The 27,502-nt window shown below is 42.9% G+C and overlaps 1 protein-coding gene across 4 annotated transcripts in view; it reads left to right on the forward strand.

The window, feature by feature from the left end:
* agrn (agrin) overlaps positions 1-27,502 on the forward strand; it is a 261,254-nt gene that overhangs the window by 78,736 nt on the left and 155,016 nt on the right. For 2 of the 4 annotated variants that reach the window (XM_038723324.1, XM_038723325.1), the window contains exon 3: positions 24,787-24,825. In XM_038723324.1, the coding sequence (XP_038579252.1) occupies positions 24,787-24,825 (39 nt within the window). Of the gene's footprint in view, positions 1-16,898; positions 19,147-24,786; positions 24,826-27,502 lie in introns of those variants that run through there. The other 2 variants (XM_038723326.1, XM_038723328.1) reach the window with 2 other exon arrangements.

Here is a 27,502-nt window from a genome sequence, read left to right on the forward strand (position 1 = left end):
CCGAAATTAAGCTATAATCCATTGTATGGTAAATTGAATAAATTGGTTTGGGGATTTAGGACGTACCTTATTTATGAGGTGATTGTGCCCTGTAGCAAGCCACATTTCTCATTTCAAAAAAGATTATGGTTCCCTAATTGATAAGATAAACAGGCCATTATGGGGCTTCTTTGGTAAACCTTGCAAACTGAATTGAGTTTTTTCCTCCCTGTTGTGTAACACTAATCCATCTCCTCGTTTCTTAATGTAGTGTGTGTAACAAGGCAACATTGTTATCAGACCCTTTCAATTATGATGTGTACTCCAGGCTAAACAATTATGTGTGCTCAAAGCAGAAACATCTATCCTTGCATTTGGACTGAATGCTAAAGTGGGCCTATTAAAGTTACATTATTTGGACTCACTTTACCAATGTAACTGGGGTAAACGGGAGTGCTGGAAGGGAGATAGTGGCATGGAAATCCATTAAGAGCCAGTGGGGAGAAGAAGGTGGGAGCTGCTGCTGGGAAAACGATGGGGAGGCGGAGGGACATGTAGCAGAGGTAAAATTGGCCTAATTGGCACTTTTGGCCATCTTGTCACATACCTGCTTAATTGCCGTGCCGAGAGGTCGTGGAGAATATAAGCGGGGGCTCTGGAGCGGGTGGCTTACGCCTGCAAATGTGTGGGAATTGTGTTTGTGTGAGCAGACGGAGCTCAGAGTACATCTTTCCGAGAACCAGAGAGACAGTTAGAGCGTCAGCTCATCAGCATAAAACATTAAATATTTAAGCTGACCTACAAAGGCTGACAGCCCCCCTTCAGTCACACCCATCACCTCTTCTCCCTCTGCTTCATATCCTCTTCCCCCATCTAGTAGTTGCCCTCTCCACACATCCGCACACTCAGGCACATCGGCTCTGTTTTCTTTGGTTGATAATGAGGACTCAGCACGGGCAAACTAGAGAAATCGCTGGTTTGGATGGCGAACGAGGGACAGTGGGCTGTGCTCTTGTTAAAATAAGAGGAGCTCTTTAGGTTTGAGACAAGTGGCAAACCTGATGCTGTTTGTACTCTCTCCCTTCAATGAACCACTCCACTTCTGTTAAACAAAGGGAATAGCTTTTATGACCTGCATTTTATTTTGCAGAAAAAGAAAACAGCATTGTCCACTTTTGCTATCAGGTGTCTCCTCTTTGCCAACAGCTAGAATTTTCGAATAGCTTTTGAATCATTTTAGGTTTCAGCGGAGAATTTTATTGTCAAATGAAGGTCAAATGAAGGTCTATATCCAAGGCCTTTGTCTCTTAACAATAATAATCTCTGGGAAAAATCCAGTATCTGTATAAAGACAGCCCTCATTTTACAATTTGTCAGAAATTGATGCATTTTCCAATCTAAATCTTGTGTGTCTTTAAAGACATTGGCATGAATATATCAGCAGCTGCACTCCATAAACATCCAAGTTTGCCTTCACAACATTTAACTCCTTGCGTCATGATTTAATGCAGAAAGCATTCCACAAAGATGCAGCAGCTGTAGCTTTTACTCATGCAGCTCTGTTGGTTTTTAGGGAAACAAATGGGAGAGATGCAGACTGTTTATCATGATCGACTGCAGATGTCTTTTTGTGGCCAGTGCACTCTGCTGTGGAAATGGTTTGGGCAGTGAAAGAGGGAAGAAAAATACAACAAGGATAAAAAGGGAAATGAGAGTCTCTCTTGGTCTGTCTCTTTCTTTCTCTTTCTTTCTCGGTTCATCGGTGGTCTGTAATAGATGTGATGGAAATTGATTTCCAGGTGAATTATTTCGTGTGCCCTTCAGTCTGTGGGAGACAACAATCTTTCCCCTTTCTCGAGTGGCCAGAAGGACTGCTTTAATTGTCCATTTCAATATTCTGGACTGTTTCCATGACTCTATCACCTCGAGACTTCCCGCTCAGTGTTGAGCACTACCTGTCTATTAGGCGGCTGATTTGCTGATCGATAGAGCAGGAAAGAGCAAAGCTAGAATCACTAGAGAAAAAGAACAATTTTAAAGGGCGAGAGTGCCCGAATCATTTCTCTTTCTTTACCCTGGCAGCAGTCTCCATCCTTCCATCTACAAATCATGGCGTTGTTAATCCCCCTTCAAGTCTTATCCTTCTGAGTAAATGCCAATGCCATTTTTGTGAGTTTTAGAAGGAAAACCACCACAATAAAATACACAATGTTGAGCCCTGTGAATGGGGTTTATCATCAGCATGCCCCTTGGTTTTCCTGGGTTTTGATCAGTCCTTGGAGGTCATTTTCTTTGTTTCTTCTTTACAGAGCCAAGGCAGAAGCTAAAAGGCTACAGTGTGCTTTATCGACAGAGGAAAGTGGTCGATGAGTCAACAGTATTGACCTGGGGATGTGGGACTGAGCAAAGATAAACTCTGCTGAAGGGATGATCAAGCTTACTCTAAGATATGTCTTGCATCATCAGCTGTTTGGGTTTTGAAGACAAATCCTGCCTTGAGCCAGTGTCAGACATCTAGGCTTTTCAGGCTATGTTGTATTGGAGTTGCAAAGCTCAGAATATTCAACTGTATCATACCGTTACAGTAATTTATAAGACATGACATGACATGATAGTGTTTATTATAACACATCTTAAGTGTTAGTATTGTTGGAAGCATTTAAACGTGTACTAATGATAAACACAAAAGTAAATATTATCATAAAGCTAGTTTCCAAACAGTCCTAGTCTGAACTGCTTGTACTTCCTACAAAATCTGGAGAACAATCCTCAACAGACTGTCAGTCCATGGTATTTTTACAAGCTGTGTGTCTACCGGCGCATTCACCTGAGCTAGCACTACTGTAGATGAGCAATTTGTGGTCACGCTTCATTGTGCTTTCTTTGAACCCAAGCCACGGATCATTGTTAAAACTCCAGCTTTGGCAGCACACATTTACGGAAGGAAAGGGGAAGTAATGCCGTAAAGAGGTCAGCACAATACCAGGCAACTAGGCTGGATAACTGGACTTGGCTTCGTGTCTTATGATGGGACTTTGATGATGGGGTTTGAGTAGAATTTTAATGTGCTGCATGATAATTGTTCATCAGAAGAAAAACAAAATGAAGATTTTTTAATGACATGAGTTCCATTAGTGCTAACAAACAGGAAGAGCTGCAGCTAATGAATATTTTCAGTTGATTGTCAAGTGCTGTCAAGGACGAAAGATTCTCTTGAAGGTTGGAACAACTCTGCAAGTACTGCATGCATTCAGTTTCTTCATACTTCCACCTCTATGTCATCTCAGGATGTATATTGGCTGATAATGTGATGCTCTGACTCTGAGCCAGAGCTCATCCAGCTGCGTCTCGCTATCTGGGCCTCATCCAGAGGTTGGAGCTGGCGGGATAGGCAGGCAGGTTGTCTTACCCCAGGAAGAAGAGCCCCCCTGGGGACTATCGCAGCAGAAATCCCTCCGACCCAATCTCAACCGCGAAGAAGCCAAGGAGTCTGACACCGACTCTCAGACCTGCCAGCGCAGCGTGTACCGTACGACGATGTAGATACACACATGCACACATCAACCTACACACACCACTCTCCTCTGCAGACAGCGGGGTCTTGAGGGTTACGCTGCTCAATTTCTCTCCCTCTTTTCCCTCTCTGGTTCTTCCTCTATCTTGGCAGGAGCTGCTTGCACCTCTCCCACTAGCCATTACCCTCTCAATGTCTCTCCCTTACTCTCACTCTTTCAACTCCTTGCTGTCAATCCAGCTCCCCTGTGTGTTCTCTCTCTCTTTCTGTTCATTCACCCAAGCTATGATCTAATCCCTCGTTTTTTCTTACTTCGCCTGAATCTTTGTAGAATCCCTCTCGCTTTATCTCTTCTCACCCACTCCAAGCTTGTCTTCCCCTGTTGAAGCAGTTGGTCTATTCCGCCTGCCTGGCCTGCTCTAACACCACCCCAATCACTCCCTCTCTCTCTCTCCGTCTACCACTCTGCTCTTTCAACTCTGCACTAATTTGCCTCCTCCTCCTCTGAGCTCGACCGTGGCTCCAGCTCCTTTTCCCCCTGAGATGTGATTGCCGGCAGACTGTATGTGAGAGCGAGTGTGAGATTGCGTGGAGAAGTTTGATTGTGTGTGCCTGTCTGTGATAGAAAGTGCACATAGCTGAGTTCAACAGTTACAGTTCAGTTTTGTGTGTATGTGGTGTGTGTGTGTCTATGGCTGTACCTTCAACCCCTCCTTCCCCTTGTAATGAAGCAGATTGCATTAGCATGACGTGGGTGCCATGGGATCTTGATAGAAGTAAGCCATAAGTTTAACCCCCCACCGCCCACCGCCAACCACACACACACACACACACACACACTCCCCCACCGTCTCCCTTAGGGCAGATCACCAGCTAGCAAATCATTTATCACGCAGTAATGGCTCTGATGATCTCTCTCCCTCTCCCCATCTCTCCACTTAAGGGGTTTGCCCTAGATTCTCAATCACAGGATAGCTACAGCCCCACAGCACACACACAGGGTTCCCATGGAGTGTGCACATGTTAAAAACATCTTAAAGCTGCTCAATACATAATTCTTCAAAAATATACCCGTCTAATCAGCCAAAAGTAGCTGTTTCACAAAAACAATTAATTGACAACAAGTTTTATAATCAACTAATCCATTAAGTTGAGCGTGAGAGTACATTTTTGAACTTGGAAGTAGTAGTTTGACAAATTAATCGTAGCTGGGGGTCCTCTTACTAGCTTTTTCTAGCTACTAGCTTACATTCTGAAAACTGTGAGGTGAGCTCATTAGCTAAAGAAAACTTGGAGATGCAGTTGAAATCTCAAAAAAGCCAAGTGGACCTTGAGTTGGGCTAATTTTACATTGTAAATTGAATATATCTGGATTTGGGACTGTTGGTCTGACAAAAAAAGCAGATTGAGGATGTTACCTTGGAAATTGTCATGTTTTGTGTTTTACTGTTTTGTGGCATCAAGACTAAGTGATTAATTAAAGTAGAAACAATCAACGGATTAAGTGATAATAAAAATAATCATCAGTTGCAGCCTATTGAAGTGTAAAAATCATATTCATTAACATTGACAAAACATGTTATTACACATAAGTGTAAGAGTGTTTTGATGCACCAGTAATGACTCTGCCTAAAGGCATTTTCATTTACTTTTTTATCTTTCAGGATAAGAATCAGATGCACAGGAGTTTGATGCTTTTGGGTTGTGTGGTTAGAAGAGAAGTATGCGTGTTAGCATTAGCAGTAATAGCCACCGAGGCTAAACACAAAAGGAAAAAGACGGTTCAAAACGGAGAGATAAAAGGGAGAAAAAGAAATTCAAGGATTAGCACTGGAGTAGAAATCTGACTCGCAAACGGTGATGGGCAAGTGCTCCATCTTAAGAAAGCAGGACTCGCCTGTGTTAGATCCTTATTTTCTCACTTATTCCTTTGGTACAGACCAGCCTAAACGGTAAACAAGTGCTGCGTAAAGGTTCTTAATCTTCACAATTCAAAAACAGTTTTATCTCTCTGGCATTTTGAGGCTACCAGTATATCATAATTGCCAAGTGCTGCTTAAAAATCTTATCTTATCTTAATGATATAGATGTATTAAAGTATATATATATATATATATATAGTATAGAAAATTCTTCAGCCTGTAAGTCTAAAATTCTGTTTTTGAGGTCTTCAGATTGTATTTCTTGCTGTGTTGTATTTCTCATGAGGGATCAGCCTAGACAAGCACAGACACTCTGCCCTTACACTACAGTTGTTTTCATTTTCACATTCATTCCTTGTTGCAAACGCTGGCCTACATTTCATTCTAACTGGAATTTTATTTTTTTATTTAACTTGATGAAACTTGGCTGGATCTGCACAGCTGCCTGCCTGCTCTGCTATAATGTGCCAGTAATGCCCATATAAGAAAGAGCTGTGGCTCTGTGGTGCTCCGCTATTAGGAATGATGGCTTAGATCTAATGGCAACCGATCAGGCAAGCTATTGAGCGCCTGGTTCATTTGTTGCTGTGGAGAGGCGAGACATACGATCTGGCCTCAGTTCTCCTGGGAGTCACCTGGCCTTGCAAGGGCTCATGAGGGTCAGATGGCAAAGATCTGGATTTGATCAAGAGGTTTGGGAGCTTGTCGGTGGAAACCTGAGAGGAGGACTGGGACTTGGGGTGGAGGGATGAAGAAAGAGAAAGAAGACGAGACTGGGAAAAGGCTCACATTTCCCCCCCTGCTTTGGATTCAGGCGCTGTTGTGTCCTGGCCCGTGCCATGCCCGTGTAGAAATTGCCAGTATGTTATCATTCAGGAAATGTAGTGGCATGCGTGGAGAAATAAAAGGGTGAGGTAAAACCGAGAGAATGCAAATGGCTTGCAGGTGTTGGAAATGGAAATGAAATGAATGGCAGACGAAGTGTTTCTGCTCACCTTATAGAAATACAGTGACAGAAATGACCCAAATTGTCTAAAGCACTACTGCAAATTGCTGCGAGTGAAGCCTCGCCTCATTTCTCGTTTTCTTCCTCTGGCTTTTTTCTCACTTAGTCCCTTTTTCTCTCTCCCTCTTTCACTGTCAGTCTTTTTTCTCTCTTCTTCCTCCCTCCCCCTCGTCACTGGAATGGTTTTTCGAAATGAAATCTCACAAATCACCATTTTTAAAATCACGGCGTAGTGTTTTCTGCACACGAGGTGTTACCGTAGCAACAGGACAGTAATTCATCCCCCTGCTGTCTCGTACAGATCGTGTTGCATGAACTCGGCATGACATTTGAGACTTGGGATATCGTTTTTGCTGTCTGTACCTGTGCTGGCAGACTGATGCAGCTGTTTGGGACTTTAACATGTGATTCAAAGGGATTGGTAGTTTGTTTTCTGATGGTAGAAAGTGGTGAGGGTCTGATGGGGAGAGTTCTGGGTGCACATAGTAGGTGGATGATTGACAATGTGTGAATTAGCCAGTACCCACTATACATGTGTTGATTCAACAGAGATGCAAAGTTTTCCCAAAACACCTATGTGTCTTTTACCAGTCTGATCGAACAGAGTTTTTTGGGATATTTTCCAAAGCTGCAGAGTTGCTCCACATTACTCTTCTCAAGGATGAGAGCTGCAAAGCCGCTTTGCTTTGACCCTGTGTCCAGACCTTGTTTTTTTACCTCACAGATTAATATGCACCTCGGGATGCCACTAGTGCCGCCGGCTTCGAAATGTTTCTTTCGGTCCGTCTGCATGATTTTCTCTGCCGTTGTTCCTCCTCATTTACCTCGTTTATCAGTTTGTTACCCAGATGAATAATGGATGAGGCCGCTTGTTGCCTCGGCGACATGCCAAGCACATCATTGTCATGCGTTTGCTCACAAAAACCAGGTCCACTGCCATCCCCGTCCTCCCCCTGACTCCACCCCCACCACTTCTGGATGACAGACGAGTTGACACATCAGCACACACCGCTCCCACCGTGATTGAGCTTTGGCTGTTGTGCACGAGCTGATGAAGATGAACAGGAAGTGCTATGAGAGAAGGACATGTAGAAATCCATACACGCATACATTGTCTACATGTCTGGTCAAGGGTCGAGAGAAGTGCAAATTTGCCCCCTTCTATTGATTCACACTAGATTGTTTTTAGTTATATACCAGCCTGTCTTTTATGGGTGGATTTATATCTCTGAGTAAGTCTGGAATGGCTTTCTACTGCAAGATCCATCCATCTATTCACACATCCATCCATTCACTATCGCTATACCCACTTAGTCATACTTAAGGAGACATGGGAGCTTTAAACTATCCCAGCATGCTTTGAGTGAAAGGCAAGGAAACACGCTAGACTGGCACCTGGCCTATCAATGAGTTTCCAGCAAAACAGAGCTTTGTACTGTACCAGGATACTGGAGTATGGTGTAGGAAATCTACATGAAAATGCAGAGAACTGTACTTCTTTCTGTATGAACTTCACACAGAAAGAAAGACTGATCAGGAAGTTGTTATATCTCTGACTGCTCTACTAATGAATCCTTTTTTTGTCCAAATTTAGACCCCAGAGACTAGAGGAACACAAGTGTTTTTAGAATTTCTTTGAGGATGCACTGTACCTCCAACTTTGTTGACAGTAGTTAGGTGTGTTCACCATTGAAGATTGAGGTTTTTCTGCTTTGACCCAGCATCAGAAAAAAAGATACTATATTGATCCCTGTGGAGATTCTCTTTTCTCCTGTCTCCTTATAGATGGAGGTCAGAGGTCAGGCTTAGCCACAGGATAGCACTTAGGAGCTGGATGCGATTCAGAGTTTTGCTCAAGGACACTTTAGCAGGCAGGATCTTTGTCAAAGCAGGGGTTTGAAGCTGAGTTTTCCAGCGAGGTAAATTACTTCTTAGCTAACAGATAAAAGGGAGGTCATGAAACATCAGTAGTCCTTTAAACTGGCTATTGCTGAAATCTCTCTGCAGCTACTTTCCGGGGCTTTTTTCTGGTCATAAACTCTTTTTGAAGAGGGAATTATAAAACATCCATTGAACCATCCGGTCCATTGAACCATCCGGTGCCCACCCTCTTGTCCTTTTTTCACCATTTATTTTCAACCTGCAGCACCTTGTGGCATTTGAAGAAAGATGTTTGTCTGTCTATATATTTTTCTCTGTCTTGTGCTTATCTTGCATGAACGTGTGTGTGCTTGTTTAAGAGCATTGTGTGACTGGAGAGGAAGCAGTTATAGGAGGGTATATTGTTGTCTGTCAGCTGAGGAGTCTGACGATGGTTCTTTAGTGGGTACTCTCTGCTCTCCACAGTCAGTAATGACCCTCTTTCCTGACTTTGGTTTCCTTCTAACTGCAAACCACCAATGACAGCACTGACCCTGCTAACCCCTGAGCTCAGGATACAGCAACACGGTCCAATCAAGTGCAGGGGAATCCAGTTTATCCACCAGCAGAATGCTGACGATGGTGGTGGTCTTAATGGCTGGCATCCATCTCGTGCCCAGATTGTGTCTTGCTTTGATGTTTAAATTAGGACTGCAACTCCCTAGTATCTGTATCAAGGATCTGTGGCGCCGGTTACTGTGTGCAATCTTTCAATAACAGGGCCTCAGTTTTGGTACTGATACCAAAATTATTATTAAATTACTTTAAGAAATACAAAACTGTCCAGCCCTAAAAGTTTTTCTGTTTATTTATTTGTGTGAATAAACTGACATCTGAAAAAAGCCAGAAAATAGTGATTGGCTGCTATCACAATATCCAGAGCACTGGTTACATTTAAAATGTATTCTTCAGTCAATCAATTTACATTGACATTAATAACATAAAATTTTAATCTAGACTCGAGCGTCAGTCCTTTCAGCAAATGCCTCAAAACCACATTCAAGAGGCAGAGCCCTCTAGCAGCTGCAGTAATTATAACGGGAGCGAAAGAGGAAGTAATGTGATGTTGTTATAGAGCGACAAAGTGGACAGGGAGAAGGTTAGGGTGGGTGGATGGGTCAACAGAAGATTGGACTTCAACATGGAAGACAGCTGTTTGTTTCTTGTTTCCAACCAACAGTGAACACAGTTTGAAAAGCATGACCAGGATTGGGCCATAGCCTTAACCATATGATTGTTACCATGACAACAAAGGTCCCCTAAACTTACCTAAGTAGTATTTTTAATCAAAATCATAATCTTTCCCTAAACCTATCCAAGATGTTTTTGTGCCAAAACCTAACCAAACTGTAACAATAATGTTTTCATATCATCAAATAGAGATATGTAACAGGACGTTTGTTGCTATGGAAGGCACAGACAAATTATGTCATCCTGTTGATAGTGGTGTCCAAGAGAAGTCATGGGCAAACGCTGTGTTTTGTCCTTAAGTTTGCAGGACTTTAATCAATAATCAAAATTGTTGTTTCTGTTCATTGGATTGATTGGCTTATCTTTTAGCACTCATTTAAACTCTTTGCTGGTGTACACAATAAAATCAGTTTGTGTACAGCAAGTGTTTAATGTTTACTGTTATGTAATCCCTCCATCCATTTTTCATGGATCAGTCTCATTTCATTCACACCTGGTTGCTAATAGTCAGTGTACCTTGTCTACATTTACACCTGATCTGTTTTCTGTCTATCAGAATAAAACCTTCCAAACACAGGATGCATTTTAATACCTGATGCTCAGCGGGGCATTCATTTTCCTGACTGTGATTGCAGCCAGAAAACAGCTATTTCGTCATTGTGGCACCATATTTTTATTAGGCTTCTACTTCTAGCGCACAGACTTATCTGACTGCACTTGTACCAAAAGGAACTGGAATTATTTACGAAGAGCAAAAAAAGGAATAGCACAGAAGCTGTCATGTTTGAGAGAATAACTTGAGCACATGCTGTCTGATTGGGGATATAAATAATTTATAGCAGTTTCATTTATGTGCTGCATCTCAACAAGGGGGTATTGCTCACCAATTAGTATTTGCTCTCTGCCCTCTAACTGAGAAGATCCAGCTCGATGTGCAACTGGCAGCAAGTGATGGACCAAGTTCATTACTGTAAATGCAAATTAAATTGTCCCTGGGTATAATAGGTTGCCACTGTTTTGATGCCAGAATGCCGATCAGGTAAATTTGCTTGTGTACAGTATGTATATGTCACAGCAATATATGTTGATCTGTCATGCTACAGTCAGACAAAGGTAAAGGCAACAGTAATTATATGTTCAGAAAAGCAGGGCTATTGATGTAGAACACAAGGGATTTGCTCTACAGTAGAACACAAGGCCTTTGATGGAGCTGGAAACTGAAATAGATTATTTCTAGTTCAAGTCAGTGTGCATAATGACAGTGTTCCGCTTCAGACATGCTGCTCATTAAATAACTGAAATCTTAAAAAAATAAAATGTTAAAGAATTTGTCACTCTCTGTATTGGCATCTGTGGGCAGCAGCACATCCTATTAGTCTTAGCATTGTTAGTGATTGTAAAAACACTTCCCTGTATCTCTGAGTTTTAGTGTTAAAACTTTTTTAACATTAGTGTGAATGGTGATAATCAGGACTCGCACACAGTTCTCCTTCCATTATTTCACCTGCTCTTCATTGTTCCCTCACATCTGCGAAGGGCTCGGTTTCATTTGAAATCTTTTGGTTGGTGCCAATACAGTACCTGAGATTCAGTACTGATACCAAAACAGTACTTTTTCTGTGCCTTAAAGTGTGTATGGACTGGAAAAAAAAGGGAATTTTAGAGGTGGTTGCATATAAAGTGGAAAGTGGACACAAGTAGATGCAAATTTGCTCTGCAAAGTGAAGCAATGTTCATGCAAGTTGAAAATCTCTGAACACGACCAAAAAATTTACATGTATAATAAAGCTTTATGACTCCAATTAATAAATGTACAGACACATGGAGACAACCAAGAGGGGAAAAAAAGTGAAGGTCAGTCACTTTCAGTTGTCACACAAACATCACAGTCACACTCCACGCACAGTTTGTGTTTACATTGCTAGCCTTTCTTGTGCGTCTGTCTCTCTGTCCTCTGTCTACACCAATGCAAGGTTAGCTGCTGTTGGGAAACGGCCAGTACAGCTCCCAGCTCATAATGACTGGTCATCACGAGTCTCATGTTGCTTTCTCTGCATGACGGGACCAGTGTGACTTGGCCAGTTCCCCATGACAGATGGCTGACTTGGCCAGAGCCTGACATCTGTACCATCCTTCAACTCCATCAGCCTTGTGTAGAGGCTGGAAGAGCCAGCCACTCCTCTGATTCCCAGCTCCTAGCCTTTCTGCGTTGCTGCCACAAATGGCTCCATATGCCAGCCACATGGAGAAGTGTCACTCTCCACTAGCTCTGCAGACAGCGGCCAAGCTCCCAGGTTGCTCTCTTTTCTTTCTTTCTTTTTTGCCATTTCATTATTTCCCTTTCTTTGCCCATCCATTGGAATAATTTCCTACGTGGCTGTTAAAGGAAAATGTTGGTGCTGAAGACAAGGCAGTGGATGGGGGAGCATATTACATCCTGTAATCATTATTTTGGTGGGTGTTGATGTGCAGGAAGAACTGGCTAGAGAATCAGAGCTGGCTTACTTGTTTTGAAGACCAGTGGAAAAGGAAGGTGGAGGGTCAGGTGTCAGCCGGCATGAGAACATCTGCCCTCAAGATAAGATTGGAGTCTTCTTGCTCCAGATGAGGAATATCATCCTCACCGTATGATAGGGAACTGAATGTCCAGCTGTGGACAGCTCCTGGATGAGGCCCCAGGCTAAGTGCTGGCTCAGAGTAGGCTGAAAAAGAAGGTCATGGCAGCGTGGGATGGAGTGGGAGGAAGAGGCTAATGTGGCCTGAAACGTTGCATGTGGACAGGTGGATCATATTGACAGGGGACTCCTCTTTGGATAGCTAAACAATCATCTAAACAGTCCTCTAAAGTTATAGAGGAACAACTTCCTGTAGCTTGCATGCACACTGGAAGTGATGTAATATATACACATAGGATTAGGCTTACTGCTACATATACAGTACCTAAATGCCTAAATGGTACTTAAATGCCAGATTTCAAGATAGCCCAAGGTCTGGGATCCATGGATTTGTCAACATTCGTGTTCAGCTGTGGGCTGCATTTCACTGCTTTCAGCGTCATATTGTACCCAAGTTGACACAAGATAGCCTACATGGCGATGTATCACAATGTGACTCATTATGTGGAGCCCACCTAGTGTGGGAACTCTCTCATTCACACTTACATCAATGCTGCTCTATAGTACCATTATCCACTGAGTCAGAAATAGTCTTGTCATGAAAGCAGGTTTTGTGACTTGGACACAATCATTTATAATGTTTTCCTAAATCTAAAAAAGTAGTTTTTGCGCCTAAACCTAAGGTAGTGTTTCTTTGTGCTAAGCCTTCTGCTTACACAAGCTTTATTTAGTGCATATTTATTGTTGCTACCTCGACCGCAGAGCACTGTGCGTCCAGAAAAGATGCGAGATGGGGTACCTTCAGGATCGTATTTTGAACTGGAGGGCCACTCACAATACATTAGAGTATTTAGAGTTAAGAGTTAGGAGTGAGAACTCGTTGATGTGATGGCCCAACACCTCCCATCTGTTGCTTCTGTCTGATTGTGCTGATTGTGAAACAAGTATTGAACATTTCCAAACTTAAATATTTTCCATCCATCCAGTATTGATGCTTGGTTGTCATGATAACACTAGTCAGAGAGGCATCTTGTTTTCGTCCCTCATCATCATCTGTCCTTGTACCTCCCGTTTCAGCAGAGGTTAATGGTGTTAGCCATGCACAGCTGCGAGAGGCCCTGATCTCGTTGTTGCTAGATGAGTGCTGCTCAGTTTTGAGGCCTGATGACTGGGAAATCTGGGAATCTGTTGGAAGCTGCAGTGAAGTCTGACTTATGATGATTGGAGTTAATACCGTGGCGAGACAATTGGCCCACCTGCTAGCATCTCACCGCTGTAGCCCACTTGGTGAGGAGTCTGGGCTTCCCTCCACCAGCCTGGCTGCACGGCTCGATGCACATGAAGAATTTAACATGGCCTTCTGATGTTGACCTAATGTCCCTTAAAGCAGAATTTGTGGCCTTGAATGCATAGTTCACTGTGGAAATAGATTTATAAGGAGCGTCACTCCACTAATGTGGGGCAGCTGTCAGTAGCTCCTGAGTGAGCTTTGAGACGCTCATTGCAGCAGATTTCTAACTGTCTAGACATACATATGCACCAAAACAAAATAAAACACAACATGACAAATATTACAGTGAATTATCTTGGAAATGAGGTGCACATGAATAGCTGAATGGGCCAGTAGACAGGCTTTAGTGCAGGCAATTACCAAATCCGTTCTAAATTTTAACAGACTTTATTCTTTTCATCAACATCATTAAAACCCTGATTTACAATGGACAGCAGGAAAGGATGATCTCTAATGCCATTAGTGAAGGCAACAGCTTCGCTTTTGATAGCTCCTGCTTTGAAAAATGGACAGAACTCATCCTAATGGGATGTTGGTGTTTTCATCAACAGAGATTTATTTTTACACACTCAAATGTACAAAGCTGTTGTTGTTGCATTCGGCGTTAGTTCTTCACACAGTTTCAAACAGATTATTTGATGAAGGATTTACCTAAAGAACTCATACTTACACATACTCATACATGTCATGATCCAGGATAGTTCTGTGTTAGTGAGCCAGAGAGCCAGAGAGCCAGAAAACCAAGCCTGTAATGTCATCTAAACAGATTGAATGATTTTGGCTGGTATTCATTCATCAACCAGAAAAGGCGGCTTTCCCTTGGGTGCTAAGTCATCTTTACCATTCGTGACAAGTTACTTTCTGTGAATCAGCAACGCAGTTAAAATGTTGTTAATGCAAATTTGATATTTAGTTCTTTGATTGCTGCCTGGAGGAAAGAGTTCTGCAGACACTGACTGGGTTTTGCTTGGTCACAAGGGAAGGCATGATGATACTGGATCAACTGTTTAAATTCACCAAATCAAATAAAATCAGTGAAGATTTTATACCTTTTAAATCTTTGAACTCTAGATATGTAAAGAAAGGATACATTTATCTCGTCAAATGAACAAATTCACTGTCACATCTCCTTTAAAAAGTAAATCACAACGGTAACAGTCTCTTTTTCACATGATAATCCTTTTGGCCTTTTGGAGAAGAAATTTTTATTCAGGAAAGGCCACAACTGTTTTCTCTTCGATCAATTAGATCAGCGCTGGTCAGCCAGAAAACCAGGACGTGTGCTGGGCTGCGCACACACACACACACACACACACACACACACACACACACACTTGTTCCACTATCCCTGTGGGGACATCTCATTAACATAATGTATTCTCTAGCCCCTTACTATCCCAACTACATGCCTAACCCTAACCCCAACTTAAACCTGGTTGAAACCTGAACCCTAACACCACGTCAAAAAGCAGTATCTACCCATATAGCTGTCTCTTCATTCTGGTTGAAGTCCCTATCGAGATAGAAAGACATTCACACGCACAACTTAATTGAAGAATCATTGTCAATCAGTTATTTAACTTGACAAATGTCTCAATGCCTGCATAAAGATTAGCACACACACGTGCACACACAAATCAACTTTTACTCCTACCAGACCATTAACCAAGAGAGTGGCTCCTTTGGCTCCTTAATGGAAATTGCCATTTCAAAGCCTTCAAAGAGAGATGTTAACCTTGTGCGATACTTGGGGCATTAAAAATGGATCAAAGCAGCGGAGCTTTGATGTAGACAGCAGATCTTATTTGGATTGTGGCAGAAGACCAGAGCACTGGGCTGACTCCCTAGCACCCTCTGCTGGGAGAATTTGGCAAATAATTCATGGTCATAAGTTGAGATGTCGTGTTTTGCAGTTTTTTGTATTGCAATTGTTTTAAACCCTTGCTACACCCTAAATTCCCACTTGTTGAGACAATATGTGTGAGGATAAAGACAGAAGAGATACAAAAGAGAGGCAACAAATAATAATTCCTTTTTCTTTTCAGTCATCTTTTTTTTGGTGTGTGGACAGTCTGTGGATATCATGTCTGGAAAGAGCAGAGAGGGGGGTAGGCACCTCTGGGTGGCTGATGATGAGGGGTGTGGGTGAACTCTTGACCCTCAGCAGGCTGTCTGAAAATGTGGCTCCCCTCGTATTAAAGTCTCCCCCACAGAGCTCAGCTTAGGCCTGGGAATGAACACGTTGTCCAAAGAGATAGATTACTTTGGAGGGAAGCAAGATCACCTACCTGTGTGTGCGCGCCTGTGAGTCAGTGTGTATTTGAGTGTGTGTTCAAGTTGTGTAAGCTTGAAGGCTGAAAACAGGGAGAGACAAAAAGACACAAGGTTCAAGTTACTTTATTTGTACCCGTTGGTAGATTTGGAAAGAGCCATTTTACTGTTTGTATGTGCTAGTTTCTATCTGACACAAAAGGCGATTGTGTGTGCATTCATGCAATTCCTCTGTGGATGCAGCCACTGTGTGCAAGCCCACCAGTGTGTATGCTTGTGCACACCCTTGTGTAAAGCACAAAGGGTGAGGGGGGGGGGGGGGGACTGGCAGAGATGGAGACACAGATAAAGTGAAAAAAAGACATTAATAATTGATGATAGACACCGCCTTGCATCTGCCGCCTGCTGCTGTTGAGTTTGCTCAACATAGATATTGATGCAAGGTCTTGCTAAAACACAGCATAACCACACCTCTATTCTGACCTCATTATCACATTATAAGGTACATGCTATGAAATAGATGCAAATGTTTCAGATCATTTGCCAGATCTGCTGAGTGTTGATTTTTGTTTTTTGCCATTTTACTTACCAGAGGATGAAAAAAGGAAACCTATTCCTAGTTGTCATGAAAGTGAATCAGGGAGAAAAAGGTTCCAAATGGGATTTTTAATGAATTGAACATTGGTTTGTTAGTGTGGAACGCATGTGAAGCTTGTCCTGCTTATTTCTGCACTGGTTGCGCATATCGGTCAAAAACAAGTGGGTTAGGCTATTGGAGAAACTGAAGTGTGATTGACTTTAATGTATTTAAGTTTAGCTCTCTCCCTCCCGCAGCAGGCCTGTTTTCTCTCAGTGTGCCTCATTAAATCTTTGTGGAAATTCTCCAACTCTTGTGGAAGAGACTTTCTTTTGATTAGACTATAAACAAATGGAGGAGTTAGTTGACATCTCCCAAGACTGTGGCCCTCTTTTGTTTTGCTGCTGCGCTGTTGCTGCCCCCCTCCCCATTGTGACAGGACTCGAGTACTATTCCCCAAAGCCTTTATTCTCGCTTGTTTTCTTTTTTTTTCTTTCCCATTCCCTCACCCAACTCCAACCCCTCCTCCCCTCTGCCTTTGTTAAAGACGGCCCCTCAACCACTCCCCCACCTCTCTCTCTCTCTCGCACTGTCTCTCTCGCTCTCTCGTTATACGTTCATTCGTTCCGCTGGCTGAGGGCTGAGAGAGGAGCGCTCAAGAGGAGAGTGTTTGGAAGACCAGTGACACGCTGCTGCTGTTTTCTCCAAAAGAACCCCCCCCCGAAGTGTCAGGAGTCGGCTTTTCTTTTTGCCAGCACTCCTCCTCATTCCCGTTTACTTCACCTCTCTCTCTGTATTGCCGTGTCCGTCCAATGACTTCTCTCATTGACTCACTCCTCCCTCCTTCGGCTGGCTGACTGAGTGCACTGACACTGGGACCACTACCTGCTGCCTGGGGATCAAGCGTGACATGAATACCCGGAGCTTAATTTGTTGTTTTGGCTCAAAGTGAATGTTGGAACCCCACGGAAGAGAAGCTGGTGCATAAATCCTTGCGGCCAGGACAGTGGAAGCTCCTCTGGACAAAGACCAATGTAAATGGGAATGGATGCTTGAGGAAGTGTCTAAAAGAGAAATGAGCAACCAGAGAATTAAAGAAAAGACTGGACAAGTTCTTTAATGAAAGGCAAATACAGAAGAAGCGAAATCAACCCCAGTCTGGACACAATGACAACCTTTTCCTCTCATTATTTAGTTAGGATTCTCTGTCAGCGTGCTGAAACAAGGGAAGAAAGCCCAGCAAATCTCCGCCTCCAGCTTCTTGGTTGATTTCTGATCACACAGGTTTTTCTCTTTTTCTTTCCATTATTCATTTAGAGTGTCTCTGTGTTTTGCTGCTCATGCGTAGCTGCTTGGGGGAGAAGCCGGCTCTGCACTGACAGATCGAGTGGGGATTGCGATCGTTCTCCTCTCCAACTTTTTCCCCCGCTCCACCACTTCTTCTGACCTGCATTCAGCCAAAACGCACCAGCAGGATGGGGAACAGTCGCTTACCCACTCCATGAGACTGGCCGGGAATAAATGTTATTGAACCGAGGAGGAGTGGCAGGAACACAGGAGAGAAGGGGAGGAAAAACAAACCATCTCCGTGAAGCAGGGAGCATATGGTTTAGCGAGAGGCAGCCAGCTGCTTTCCAGCCATCCTGCTAATCACGCTACAGCAAATACAAGTTGCTCCGGTGACGGTGTCAGGTTTGGACGGATCTTATGTGCTGTGGTTGTATATCTCTTCACCGTGACAGAAGGTCCCAGACCATAAGCAAAGGAGTCAATCCAGTGGATACAAAGAAGCAGTTGTGTTGAGTTAGAGGGACGCTGGGCATATCATTGCTCGGGATAGCAACTGACCCTTGTTGCCCAACAGGCCACAGCCACAAGGAGGCTGGAAAACATGCTCGACAGTCACCTATTAGGAAAATACTTGTGACACATGTTGTTGGTGAGCACCAGACCTTGGCTTAGTTTGTAAAGGCTTTTGACAAGGAAAGGCGGGGAAACGGTCTTGGAGTCTGCACCCCCAGACCCCTTTCACGTCCATTTAATTACCAGTCAGGGTCACTGGGAGGAAAGCCGAGGGTTCCTTTTGTGGATTTACTGTGTGGCAACTTGGAAGTTTTCTGTGTGGCTATTTGACAATTCAACACCCACACCTTTACGCACACATTTCTGGCTTAGGTGCCTCTCACACACATACATGCCAAAAGCGCACTGACACACATTTACACACATAATTACACAAAATTACCACACACGTTTGCACTGTAAGTATAAACCACAACACACACACACACATACTCGCACATTGAAAGTCCATTAGTTTGTCTTTTTTCTAGCAGGCATGGAGGTCACGTGGACAGGTGGGGGGCTGTAGAAGTCCAATATCCCTGTCCCCCTGTCTGTCCTCTTTCTCCAAAATTCTCAAAAAATGTGTTGCTTGGAAACCACTGAAAGCTTGCTGCTGCGATTTACCGACAGAAACAGTCACCGGGTCCCCGCCACAGTGCACAGCTGGAACCGCAGCTGAAACATCGACCATTACGCATCTTTTTTGCTTTTTATTTTATCTTCATCTTCGTCCTCTGCCTTTACCCCGCCGCCATCATTTTTTCCAACGGGTCTTTAGGCACCCCTCGTCGCCCTCCTCGGCCCGTCATCTCCTCCACCCCGGAGGGGAGGGGGTCATTGGAGTGGAGCATGAGCGGGTGCCACTATCCCTCGCCACCGCCACTGGAGCAGGAACGCAGGTACCAACACAAGGTGTCCCTGGTGGTACGCTACTTCATGATCCCCTGCAACATCTGTCTGATCCTGCTGGCCACATCTACACTGGGCTTCGCCGTGCTCCTGTTCCTCAACAACTGTACGTTCAAAAGAAACATAACTTTACTGTCTGCAGTGCAGTCTACTTTATTCTCTTTACTGCGCTTTCTAAATGTATGAGTCAAAGTTTGGTAATAGAATGTTTGCCATAAACCCTAATTTAAAGTATTTATACAGTCTTTGAAACTGAATTTAGCTAAAAAGAAATTATTTTGCATTTTACATAGTTTTTACATTTCATGTCCTTGTTGAAACAACTCCCGCCCCCCCAAAAAAGCTCACTTTTGTCTCAGAACAGCCTTATCTACAGTTGAAGTAAGGACATCAGGACAGCTAAAGTCACAGCCCCCCTTTTCTTGATTCTGTGTCTGTAGGCACGATAAATTGCTTCATATCTCCTTTCCAAATACTTGGCATTTACTTTGAACTGCTGGATGAAGTATTAAATGGCGATTAAATGCCTTTGGAGGATGAAAATGTTTCTTTTGGCCTGGAAAGCCCCAACCCCTCCCGTCATCTGCTCATACGGCATTATCATTTTCCCACTGTATGTTGAAAGTACACTGGCTCATAAAGAGGCGGAGGCATAATGTTTGTGTGCTTTAGTTACAGGTGGCAGTTTTGATGGTAGGCACCACAGTAGTTTCTTGGGTTAAAGATTTTTTTGAACGCAGTTCTAACAGGAGAGGTTATTGCTTTAGTTTGTCTTCTGTTAACCCCCATACTGGACATCACTTGAAATGTATCAATACTGGTGCCATTCATTTCAAATGGTAAAAGGTATTGAAATGTGATACACAGCTCTGTCAATGACAGGGTTAGCCTTTAAGGGCCAATAGCTTGCCTTCACCACATGACTGAAATAGACATTTACCAGTCACCTGTGCATAATATGTTACCTTTCTTTTTACATCACCAGCAGCACACCTGTGTTAACAATTACTTATTTCATTTTGTAAAGGTGAAATTCTTCTCAACTCTCCAAAGTGGCCTAATATTGAAGACTTGTGTCACATAATAGCACATTATAATACGTAAATAAATAAGTTAAATAAGCACAGTCTTAACAGTAATTTTGATGCTGCCAAATTCTGGTTGAAGTGGTATTTGAGCAACACTTTGAGGGGACAGGCTCTGGTCTTTGTCTCCGGGCATGGTTGTTGTTCCATGTCAGCCCCTTTCCTCTGACTTTCTCTTACTCTGTTATCAGACTGCTGACTTTTCAGGCAAGTACAAGGCAAAGTCCCTGTAGCCCAGAGGATGCCACTGCATTAGATGCCCCTCTTTGCATTTGTGAAAGAGTGTCTACTTCTTTCCTAGGTTTGTGTCTTCCTGTCATCTTTGTCAGTCTTCCCTTCTCATTGTAATTGGTGGATGTGGGTGACCAGGAGGAGGAGTGGTTCATTTGTAACCTTGCTGTGTTACCGACTCAATTTCAGCCAGACAGATTCTATTAGATTTAATTCAAACTCAGTTAAAGGTGGCCAATCTTCACCTCTAAGATGACGGAATGAAAAGAAATGTGTGCTGGAGAAATTGATGAAGTGAAAGGGGCTCTATTATGCTGCCAAGAGCCCTTGCCATGTGGCCACAAGGACAGCTGGAAAGGATAGTGATAGTGCTTGTAGTGATGATGTGTGTATGTGTGTGTGGTGGGCGGAGGGGTGTTAGAGGAGTCCAGCAAACTCAAATGTGCAGATTTTTATTTCTTCCATATCATACTCTCACACAGGCACAGAGTTTGTAGGCCCCCCAAAACCCTACTGCCTGCCAGTAGAGCCCACACGCAGACACACTCCCTTTATCATTGTGTACGACTACACATCCACAACAACACCGAAGGGGACGGTGACACAATATAAAGATACATACGCACGCTCCTTTCCCTGCACGTGGCTAAATGTCACAGTCAGACACATTGATTTTCTGAAGATATAGGGTGAATGATGGCCATGTCGTGACATTCACACATGCATGAATTCATGCAGGCTTTGCCAGCTGCAAAGAGAGATGGGAAAGGCTGATATGTTTATGGAAAGACCTTATCTTGTCCTTTCATTATGGAAATGTGAAGAAGTCGTTTAGCTTCGCCTGGCATCTCGGCTCACTTTGTACGCCACCTTTTTTTGTCAGGCTCTTTCTGATTCACCTTGTGCAACAATACGTCAATATCTGTATATGATTGTTTGTGTGTTCAGACATGCTTTATTATAGGAAGTGCAGCCTGTGTGGATGTCTGTTTTTGTTTGTGCTCATGTATGCGCCTTTACACTCTCAGCAGGGACTTCTATATTTTCCTCATGCCAATTTATGTTCCCCTAGTTTTAGATGTTTTCTTGCAATCCCCCCCAGATGGAAATCAGTTACCGCCATGACTGACTGGGAAACAGCTTCAGCAGACACTTCATTATTCACCTCTAGCACGAGCCTATCCCTTCTCCTCATTTTTTTCTCTCTCACACACACTGTCTCACTCTCTCTCTCTCTCTCTCTCTCTCCCCTGAAGCTCTGACTGTTGACAAGCAATTTTAAGTCAGCCTAAATTTAAAACTCAGCTGTGTCTTGGGACGCCGACGGGTATCGCAGAAGTCCTGAGAAAGGCTTCGGCGAAGTGGTTGATGAGGTCCCGGAAAAATGTGTTAGCTGGGTAATTGATGTGATATGTTTTATCTTCCTCATTATCCCTCACAGTGCAGAGACAACGGAGAGATGGGTGGCTGCACATGATTTCTGAATGTGCGTGTTGGTGTGTTTGGTCGGTGCAGGCAGCTCTGACAACTCACCGGGGCTCTGCTTAGTGAGTCAGACAGTTGAGTTGCCTGCAAGAGAGCAGATGGTGGTTTGGTTGGGTTGTGCTTGGTACTCCAGTGCCTGGGTAAACTGTGACCAATGCATCATGATGGCCTTCGAAGAACACACCATGTTTTTTAGAGCCTGTCCATTTGTTCCCTGGTAAATGATGGGAATGCAGAGACACCAAAATCATCCCTGTCGACCACTATTTGTGCTTAATGATGATTATCTTTATGGTGATGGTGATTTATTGTGTGAGAAATAGGTGTAGTTAACACAAAATATGATTCTGCATAACCAATAATTGCCTTCTTCTCATGGCAAATACCGATCTGATAACGATAACTTCTCCACATTTTTGCAAGTTATAAAAAAGTTTTGTTGCTTTGATGGAGGGGATCACGTCTGCTGCTGGGACTGAGCTAATATCTCTAGTTATCTGTTCACCAAGAATAGTCAATATGTTTTCAAAAAGAGCCCACTCTTATGCACTTACAGATGCAAGTAACGCATAGTCTACTCAATAAGAAAAGGAAAGGAAAGTAAAATCAATATGGTCTGAGCTTATAGATCCTGCTACTGAGTCTTGCGGGACCCATAATGTAATGTTATGTTGTGAGAGACATGTCATGTCATTTCAATCGAATCGGATTTGACTTGATGAATAAAAAAAAAAAGAAGTTATTTAGTGATGGGCACCTAGACACCTAGGCCCGGGGCTGAAGACTGTACTGTTTATTATCATGCTGCAGCCTCTGCCTGCTCTGTGTATCCACTCCTGCACACACACACACACGCGGGCGCACAAAAGAGGTGGATGCAAATCTCGGCAGGTAGCCTACAAAATTTGTTCTGCCGAATTATGCATTCAGACTTTGCTGTGCTCATTGATCAAACACTGTTATCACCACAAATATTTACTGAATGTCAACGAATGCTACTTCTGCTAAGTGTATTAAAATATTAAAGACTCTAAACGTTCATAAAATATATACTTTGGAAACATTTATCACCATTGATGAACCCCACAAAGAATATTATAGCGTTTAAAAGCATTATTTGGAGGTGCATGCAATTCTCGGCAGGCAGGCAGAACTCGGCATAACACCGGCGTTTGAGCCGCATTCATAAACCTATGGACACTCATTTTCATTTCCCTGAGAAAATTCAGGGGAATCCAATCACACATTTACTGACTGCTTTTTCAGAGGTGTGTCAAGCAGGCCAGAGACTCTTTTGAATGTCCTTCAGAACTCTTCAAAGTAAAAGCTCTTAATAAACTCAACATGAAGCATTGCTGCGAAAGACATTCTCGCGCTTTTATTTTAGAGACCCAGTCATTTAAGAGGAAGTGATTGTGTGAGTAACTGTAGCTGTCATGACTGAGATCTATTTCAGCACCAGCCGTTATCAGTTTTTTTATTTTTTATTTTTCTGCTATCAAAGCAATCTGGCTGCTATTATTGCTGGCGGGCCAGTTCTGACCCCTGTTTTATTCAAGCACAGCTTACGTTAGCTTGGCATTAACCAAATGTACAAACCAGCTAAATAGGAAGCTGAGTCGCAATAGAGATGTCTTCTTCTGAAACAATGAAAAATATCCGAACCTTCAGTGACATGTTTGTTTGGCTCTAGCTGCCTGCACCCCATCTGCGTGGTTCTATCCAGGCGCAGCAACATGACAACAGCAGCTACACATGTTAAAGCATCATTTGATTCTTGTAAGCTAAATTAATTTTACTAGGCTATATGATTCCGAAAACGAATATATGCCGAATATCCGCCGATAATTTATCGGATTGATAATTATTGTGCATCATTTAGCCACCAAAAATGCCAACATTTTCTGGTTCCAGCTTCTCAAAAGTAAGAATTTGCTGCTTTTCTCTGCTTAATATTGTAAATTAAATATGTTTTGTTTTCAGACTGTTTGTCAGACAATATAAGCAATTTGAATACATCCCCTAAGCTTCTGGGAAATTACCCTTTCACCATTTTTTGTAATTTACTAACCTAAACAGTAAATTTTAACATCAAAAGAAATCTTAGATTGATCACCAAAAAATAAATGTTAGTTGTAGCCCTAATTTTGGTTTTGTTCTGTTTTTATTTTGTCATGAACAGTATCCCATATTTCACTTCTAAACACTGCAAAAACAAACTATGTTCTCTTCATCCACCTCAATTACATATATTGTTATTGATCCATTTTCATTGCTTGGCAAAAATTGTATTCATTTTCTAGTGTCAAAGTGTCAAAACTGCAAAGGACTCAGGTTACATGAGATTCCCCCACATCCACCCCTCCATACATCACTTGAGAGTACAGGTCTTGTTTTATGGATCCTACAGACCGACAAACCTTATGTCATCGTCTGCTGGGTGTTGACCTGGAGAGAGGCATGATGTCATTTGATATATTATGGGGAGGAAAAATGTATTTATTCTCTATATGGTTGCTGGGGGGGTGGGGTGGGGACTGTGTAAGTTTTCACTGTACGTCATCACTGTTGTGAAATTTCAAATCTTATCACACACTTTTCAACTCAAAACAAACACATATCCCTTTCCATGTGTTCTCAATTCTCATGTGCACTTAGAATAGCAAATGTCATGCGGTGTGGTTTGGGATAAGAAGCCTGTAGAAACAATGAATGACCAAACAATGATGGCATCGCTATAACTGTACTCCAGTCGATTAGCTCAGCTGGGATCCTGCAGGGCCCAGTAACTGCATTATAATGTGTTAGACAGAAAAGCCAAGCCTGTAGACAGAATGTGTCTTTTTTGTAGCAACTCAATTACTTGGCCTTTACCCCTGGGAAGTCTCTGAATCTCCCCAAAACTAAAAACCTATTTCTCTCTCTTTCTCTTTTATCTCTTTCAGACAAACCTCCTCACTTCACACCGGCTCAGCCTCCTGATGGTAAGTCCTCTGCGGTTTCCCTCCCGCTCGGCTTTGTTGACCACTGGTGTTTTGGGGCTGTACCTGCGAATAATGACTTTGGACAGCAGATCCCTGCCTTTGAAGTGGGCAGCCGTCTGTGCACTGTGCCAGATTTGGCTGCTCCGCTTTTTGTTTCTACACTGTTGGTATGGAAGGCACGTGGCCAGGTCTGCTCTGTGCTTTTTGATGTGAGGGGATCTTTTGATGACTTGATTTGATCTGCTCTGCATGGCCAGTTGGGCTGACGTTTAATACCTGTTACCACAGTAGCGTTCACATCCTTCTGATGGGGTCTAATAGTAAAACCCCACCCGCAACCTCTCCCCCTTTCATGGGGATTCCAGGTATTCTAGGGCCACAGTGCAGCACCAGCACCTCACCTTGTTATCCACATTTTTTGTCCCATCCCACGCATGTAAATCTTTGCAACGGGTGCTGCATTGCTTCAGTTGTTTTCTGGCCCAGTAACACGAGCTGTTAATTAAAAAAGCAACTATTTATTTCTAAAACGGTGGATCTCTGCAAGCTTTAATTGGAGGGAAACAGCTGGTTTTCAAGCTGCTATCATGAATATTTATCAGAGGCAGCACAGTGAGACAGTGTTTGATAGACTTTGTATTGTATTTTTTTACTGCACTGACAGACATCCAGGGATGGACTCCTACTAGTTCTGAATGTGTTGTATCATCCTGCTTGTGTGCAGGCTACAAAGCCAGAGGTTTAGAGGGAGAAAACATGTGGAGAACATGTTTTCTAATGATCCCAGCCGGCCAGCTGATACCAGGGACAAAAGGCTACAAAGGGGGCTTGCTGAATCCGTTTCTGATAATTGCTCAATCACTTGCCCCATAGGCCAGCTTGTTTGTAAAAGCGGTTTGCCAAAGATGTCAGCTAAAAAATGTATCAAATTAGAGGTGATTTATGATGAATGTGATTGTGTGGTGGAGTCGGGACAATAGGCTGTTCACTGTCAATGTGAAATGGCTGTGGCGTTTGGCTTCAAAAAATAATTGTGCTTGATTGGAGAATTTCTCAACTCGGCCTCACCTCACCACCTGAAGAGTGTGCCTCATATCACAAAATACTAGATATTCAATTGCAGCCCGCACTGTTTACAGCAGCTATTTGTTTTTGTTTTAATGACAGATAAAATTGGCTTGACAAATGATTATATCTCAGAGGGTTCTATTTGTCTGTTTTTGAAGCAAATATTGCTATAAAATTTGGCTTTCCACTGGGAAAATGAGAAACAGTATGCAGGCAGTGAAGCAGCCCATTTCTGTTTTCTTCCATTGAATTTTTCCCTACAAAAGAAATAACGCCCTGCTTATCAATTGAGCCACTCATTTCCCATGTATTAAAGTTTTTGCTGTCTGAGGGGCACAGTTTGTTTCTGCACTAGTCAACCGTTTAAAAGCTGCTGCTAGCCCTTAATTACATTTCCAATAGTTCTGTAGGCTTTCCATCAGCAGACTATGCTGTTTTAATATGCCAAGCAAAACAAAAGGCAAAGTCTCCAATCAGCGGGGTAAGCCTGTCCTGTGGGACGCAGTTTCTCCGGGTCATTTAACGCTGAGAGATTAGTGAGACAATTAGAGTTGGCCCAAATAAGACAGTAGGCCACTTTTTGGAGACGCATGGTTTTAGTAGTGGTGGAGGGGTGATTTAAAAGATGCTCTACACTAGCAGAGGGCTATTACAATATAGCGCTGCCTTTAGTCAAATCTGCTCCAAAGAGCACAGGGCTTGTTCTACTGAACTTGTCCTCAGTGCCAAGGACACTCTGCTCCCCGGTACTACATTACAGGAAATCATAGACAAGATAGCGAGGTAGGAGTCTGCATTTTTAAACAGCCTAATTTGTCTCTGAACTGCTGTTGATGAGACGTCCTTATTAACGGGAGGAGATTTTCAGAAAGTAAAGGAATTTGTTCTGCAAATTAGAGCGAGAGAATCTTGGGACTCGCTGGGGAAAAATGCAGGTTCGGCACAACATAAGCAAAGCTCTTAGATTATATTTATGGTGTGCGCCACCCGCAAATAGCTGACGAATCCTTCCCAATGAATGGCCTATAATCACCAGTCGAAAAAAGTGACAAAAGTCACAAAGCAGCCTTTAATTGGGCTCTTACTTTGAAAGCTCAAAGCAGCATTTGCTTGGCTTAGCCACACTCGTTATTGCCTGTCGTCTCCTGATAATAAAACAGTTGTTGCGTGTTTGGCCACAGGAAAAAAAGCTCTTAGAATTTGCAGTTTGAGGGATTAGGATTGGCTTTTGGAAAGGGGCTCGACTCTGCTTGATGGATGATGTTCTTGGACCCCAGTGTCCACATTCAGAGAAAACGTCTACTGGTTAGAGACATAGGGAGGATGTAGGAGTAATATTAAATATGGTCTCTTTTTATGAGAGATTTAGGAGGTATTATTCATTAATGCTAAATTTAGTTGCAGTTTAACAAGGAGAAAGAACAGATACATTTTTTGAAATATTTTTATTTTTTATTTTCTTTGAATCCAATTACAACCATAGTTGACTACACACTGGCCAAACAAGATCCAAAATAGGCCAGCGAAGAGGTGTTATGGAGAAACAGAGCCTCAGAAAGTTCAGAGGTCTTCTCTGACTGTACCCGTCTCCAGCAAACCTGCCTGGCAG

Source organism: Micropterus salmoides, unplaced genomic scaffold, assembly GCF_014851395.1.
Source record: "Micropterus salmoides isolate LMB-PRFRI ecotype aquatic unplaced genomic scaffold, ASM1485139v1 Ms_hic_scaffold_16, whole genome shotgun sequence".
NCBI classification, from domain to species: Eukaryota; Metazoa; Chordata; class Actinopteri; order Centrarchiformes; family Centrarchidae; genus Micropterus; species Micropterus salmoides.